The 5,702-nt window shown below is 43.2% G+C and overlaps 1 protein-coding gene across 4 annotated transcripts in view; it reads right to left on the bottom strand.

Annotated features, from left to right (window-relative positions):
- Window positions 1-1,307: 1,307 nt before the first annotated feature.
- Window positions 1,308-5,702, bottom strand: part of LOC108749650 — a 13,263-nt gene continuing 8,868 nt past the window's right edge. For all 4 annotated transcript variants that reach the window (XM_018488489.1, XM_018488473.1, XM_018488498.1 and 1 more), the window contains exons 2-6: window positions 2,837-4,368; window positions 2,268-2,466; window positions 2,048-2,157; window positions 1,584-1,970; window positions 1,308-1,492 (exon numbers count right to left, since the gene is read on the bottom strand). In XM_018488489.1, coding sequence (XP_018343991.1) covers window positions 1,346-1,492; window positions 1,584-1,970; window positions 2,048-2,157; window positions 2,268-2,466; window positions 2,837-4,165 — 2,172 coding nt within the window. In that variant the 5' untranslated portion in view covers window positions 4,166-4,368 and the 3' untranslated portion in view covers window positions 1,308-1,345. The remainder of the gene's footprint in view (window positions 1,493-1,583; window positions 1,971-2,047; window positions 2,158-2,267; window positions 2,467-2,836; window positions 4,369-5,702) is intronic.

The following is a 5,702-nucleotide window of genomic DNA, read 5'->3' as shown; positions in this document are numbered from 1 at the left end:
AACGCGTTATACTTATGTCACTTGTTATTAAAAGCCTTTCATCGTAACTCGTATTTATTCTTGTAGATCAAGAATTTTACTATCACACGGAATAACAATATAACTTTTATTTTTTCATTTAATAAAACATCAACGCATGTTACGTAAAAATATATTCAAATTCTTTACGTAACAATTGATTTTAACATCGCAATGTCTCGAAAATATGATAAATGAAATTTATATGTAGTTTAAGAATATATGTATATATAGTATATATATATATAAATGTACAAGTTCCTGTTTGCAAGACTTATACTCTTTAAATTAAATCTCATTGTTACCGATATACCGAGATATAAAGATTTTTTATTCCTTTTAATGTAACTTATTGAAAGTAACTAGAACATTTCTATGTGTCTATGCATATCTCGAAAAAGTCTTGCAATTAGTCTCTGGATAATGTTATTACAGTGTATGTATAAATATCAAAATGTTTATTGCATAATAGAAAAGTACATGTAAAACCAAAGTATTGTGTTCTTCAATTAGTAGTATCTTATACAACTAGATTCTACAAATAAATGTATTATTTATGTATGTAAAACTTGTGAAAATAAAATATAAGTTTACGTGACGCAAAATCGCGCATATCAGTCGATGATTCTCTTTTCTGTTTAACATGCCCAACTGTTTATTTTGTTAGAACAAACTGCGTGTAGAGTTCATGATATAAGTTTAAATTTAATGTTAACAAGTAACAGTTTGTAAATAGAAAATATCTGCTCCTTTTTACAAAATACCGCACATGAAAAAGGCGGAATGTACATTAAGTGTATATAATCGTAACGTGCACATACATTTACAGATCGATATCGATTTGGCTTGCGATGAATTGTTCGCGGGAGACTTCAGCAATATGTCTCATATATGTCTGTACAATATGGAGTGTGCCTTAAAACCGAATTAGATTCATAATTTAAAATCATGCACAATATTGCTAAGATTAAATGTATGCAAGATATCTATATTATTGCTAATAGAGTTTGAGAGAATTTCCGCGCTTTTTCAAACAATGTACTGATCTAATCCCAAGGAGGGATTTAACAGTAAATAAAGTCTACTTCGAATATTCAGAATATTGTTATTGTTATTAAGGAGCACATATCTTTAAGATATCCTTATTATTCATAAGAAAGGTTTTAGCAATGTACATCATATATACAATGTGGAAACCACTTACAAATTAGAATTGTGTACAATCGTAATTTAAAAGATTTAATTCATGAAGTATAAATTAAATCTTATAGATTAAAATACGTACGCGATATAATAAGAGATCAATTTCAAGCAAAATTCATAAGTATTATTGCCAATACAATTCAGGATCGTCTCTGCGAAACTGAAGCTTCAAAACATGTCGATATATTTTCAAGGCAGGACCTAGTAGCAAATTAAGTCCGCACACAACGTCCTTTCGACTCATCATTAGAAGCGCATGGCCATCTATTTCCTGGAAAGTAAATTCATCGAACAAACATGATATATCGGAACGATTATGCAAAGAATACTTTGTTTATCTAATAAATTAATAAAACTCTTACCTGCTGCCGAAAGACTTCAGCGTCTTTGGGAAATAGCCTAGCAAAGTATTGATATACTTGTTCGGAAGTCCAATTTCTCGCATCAGGAATATTTAAATCAATGGGTCCTTTGGGACCGTCTTCTTCCATCTGATCGGAAGAACCCCTCATGGGAGAAACCTGCGGACTTAGAACCGGCGGTAAGATGGTGGTGCTTGACGGGCTGTCCGGTCTGCTTGTTCCATTAATCGAATGCGTGTTTTGACTATCATCTATTTTCATCTTGCTCTGCTGTTTTTGTGTACACTCATTGCAATACCATTTAGTGTTCGATTTTATCGTAACGCGGGACGGATGACAAAAATAATGATAGGCGTCATCGCAGTTGTAACAGGTCACTAACGGACCCTAAATAAAACAAAACAATTATTAGAATAAGAGTAAAAAAATCCATGAACGTTCCCTGAAATAAAATGGAAACTTACAGCATCAGAAGTCTCGCAACATACTGTGCAGGTTTTACAGCGCTCGCATTGCCAATTGCTATTGGCTTTTTGTAGCATTTCCTCTGGACTATAAATACAACTCGGGTGTGCTGCAAGTATATGTAATATACTTAATACATAATACGTAATACATATAAATGTCGATAAAAAGTTTAAGAAAAATTAATCGATATTAACTTTAATCATATTCAAGAATTACCTCGCACTGTGCAATCCCTGCAAGCCACGAGAGCTTCTTGTTTCTCTTTGGCACAGAGACTGCACTGCCTAAACGGTCCATCCTTGATAATTGTTTTAGCAGAATCTTGGTCTTGTATCATCGAATTTTTATGACCTGGTCTGCCTCGTTTGCGCTTCACTAGATTATTATCCGAAGGATCAAATACTTTTCTAGCTCTCTAAAATATGAAAACAAAAATACAAATTGATATATCAATTTTCACCTGAATGATTCGCCAAAGAAAAAAACTTACTTTCAAAGAAATTACATTATAATAATTTTCTATTTTCTTAAAATGTTAATGGTATCTTTAGTCTTCAAATATTATTTTATATAAATCAATTTTTCTCGTTAATACACAAATAAAACTATCTATCCGAGATCATCCAGAAGTGAGTACTTTACAAGATAATATTATATTTTACTTTATGTCAAAATATGTATTAAAGCACAACTATATCTTTTGTGTCAAAGATACCATTCAAAATATTTACAATATGTCACAAACACCACATATTAATGTACCACTATATTAATGTCTACGTTACCTTTCTTCTGGCACTGCGAAATCCACCAGTATTTACGTTGGACGGAGTTGGGGATGTATTTGTCGACGAGCTCCTACCGGCATCCTCATCCTCGCGATCTTCGCTGGATCGTCGACCGATTTCCTCGTGTTTCTCTCGCTCCTCCTTGATCTGTTGATAGTCTTCGAACTTAATCTCGATGTCCATACGGTCGTCCGTTCTGGCAAACAGACGTTGTTTGCGCTCAGCCTTGGCGGATCTTTTAAGGTTAGACGTAGTCTTCTGGACATCGTTGCTCTTTGGTTCGTCCTTGACGATACTATTGTCGACGGTCGTTGACGTTGGCGTAGCTATCACCAGAGAATTACGTTCCCGTTTATCACCGTCGACGACGGCGCCGTTGCATGCCATCTCGACGGACGCGATATCGCCGCGTTCGACGTTTTTCTTGTCGTTGACTTCGTAGCATTCCTTCTTCTTGATAGAATTCTGCTGTTGCAGTTGCCGATCCAGTTTCGGACTATCGTTGGCCTGTCGCGAGGAGGATCGCGATGTGTTAGACGTATCGGTAAGGTTATCCGTCTCGTTGAACTCGTAGAGCTCAGCCGCCGTCGCCGTCGCCGCTGCCGCCGCTGTCTTGGTCGCTACCTTGGTCGTTATACCGTTGGTGCCATTGGTGAGGGTGCCGTTGGTAGCAGCAGCCTCCTTACCGACACGCCGCTGCGTCGCGTTGCCGTTCTCCAGGGCGCAGGCGACCGCCGCGGAGGTTGACGGCTGCGAGTCGCCGCCGCGTCGCAACGGTGTCGCGTCCGTCGTCATGTCGGACGTCGCCACCAGCGAGTAATTGCCGTTGGACAGGCGCGCGAGATTGCCGCGCGCGACCTCCCGGCCGAGAAACTCCTCGACCACGCGGCGCGACGTCGGACTCGAGACACCGTCGAGTAATTGCTCGATGAGACGTCCGGCGGGGACGCCCTGGTCAAGGTAATCGGGCTCCTCGACTACGAGCTCGGCGACCGCACTTGACACCATGCCCGAGTTGAGTTTCTCCTTGAGAAAACCTTCCGGTCGATTCTTAAAGAGTTGCAGCCGCGTCCACTTCTTAGCGTTACGGTAACTGGTGTTACCCTTGTAGTCGACCTGAATCACCTTCTCCACCTCGATCAGCTGGTGAAGATCGGAGATCGTGTCGCGTGCGTCCACCGCGTAATTGCGGAGTAGATAGTTGCAAATGCGATCGGCATCGGGACGTGCTTTACGTCGACGTAGCTGATCGATCGCCTCCAGTATGCGGTCCTCGTGTATGATCGGCTGCGCCGCCTGCACCGGGTGTTGCTGCATCTTCGTCATTCGTATCGATACACGGGGCGCGACTCTGCGACTCACTTTATCTCCTCTTCCTCTTCCTCGTCTCTCCTTGGCAATTCGGCCGCCGGTCGCCGTTAACCGCTCCTGAACAATCCTGCCTCTCGTTGCCGAGGATGACGACGAGATGACGTTGGTCACAGTAATCGCTGCCAGGGTTAATAATGTTCACCAGGAAGTCCCGGTACCTTTGGAAATCAAAACGCGGAGTTATACTTTTGGAAATAAGGCGCGCGCGTACACGCGACACGCGACGATGATCTACGCGCGGCGCGAACGTGTTTCCGCGCGATCCTCTCGTTTCGGCGTGTTTCACCGTGTCACCGCGTGTGCGTGCGCCGCCGTCACCGCCGCCGCACCGCACCGGTCTGTCGCTACGACCGCGCGCTCCGTCCGTCCATCCGTCCGCACGTCTGTCCGTCCATCTGTGGTTCGGTGGTCCGTGGATCCTATCCGTGCAACGCACCGCACCGTACTGTTAACTGTATCGCGCCGCGCCGCATACACTTTTACCGCATCGATACCAAATTTAAATTCTGCGTCACAGAGACCCAGACGTCCCGACAACTCCACCACTTTTCATATCGCCTCGTTAAACGATCCTTCCGTCCCGAATCACACGAATCCCGGAAATGACGAAATCTTCGCTTACTTCGTTCTGCTTCTTTCCCGTGTCTCGTCGCGGGAGAACCGCGCGGATTCACTCTCGCCCTTTCTCCGTCTCTCTCTTTCACACACCCTCGCTCTCGTGCCGACGGGCGCGCTCTATCGAGCTCTCACTCTCCGGCGTGGCGCGCACGCTATCGCCGCTCTGCCGCCGCCACCGCGTGCCCGCGCGATAAATCCGATCTTCGTACTGACTGCACACAATGCACCGACGTGACGTGCGCTCTGTCCGAGAAGGAGCGAGACGCGGAGGAACAATTCGGAGAAACACGTCATGGAGCGACGGAGCTCGAAATGCGACTCGTAAATGATCGAGGGAGGCGGCAGTCGATCGCACGAATGGCGTCGTATCGTGAAACGCGCCAAATGTCTCTCATACCGAAGCGACCCCTTCGATTGGACCGCGGCGACGAACGGCGATGACGAACTGAACGACGTAAAAACTAATGTAATAGAGGACATTTTCCGGTAAAGGACACCAAGTTGACGCGGGCCGCGGCCCGATTTACCCTCACAATACTTGTAGCATTATTTACCTTTATTTAATATATATTTGGTAAACAAGGATGAAATAACTGTGTTTGGAGGGATCACTCGTGTAACTTTTCCGCTAACACGTAAACGTAAAAAATAAAAATTTGTATGTATGTATGTATGTATAACTGGTCGCAGAAAGGTTGTAACATTTTTTTCCTATGGATTTCGAAACTCAGCCTTACTTGTAGAGCGGTTGAATAGTTAAATCTATAAGAACCAATCACTCACGGTGAGAAAGCTGCAAAACCCATCAAAAAAGTGTTGCAACTTTTCTGTGACCGGCTGTACATATGTGTACACACACACACACACACACACA

Source organism: Trachymyrmex septentrionalis, unplaced genomic scaffold (genome assembly GCF_001594115.1).
Source record: "Trachymyrmex septentrionalis isolate Tsep2-gDNA-1 unplaced genomic scaffold, Tsep1.0 scaffold11, whole genome shotgun sequence".
Classification (NCBI taxonomy): Eukaryota; Metazoa; Arthropoda; class Insecta; order Hymenoptera; family Formicidae; genus Trachymyrmex; species Trachymyrmex septentrionalis.
This window is presented reverse-complemented; position numbering and strand designations above follow the sequence as displayed.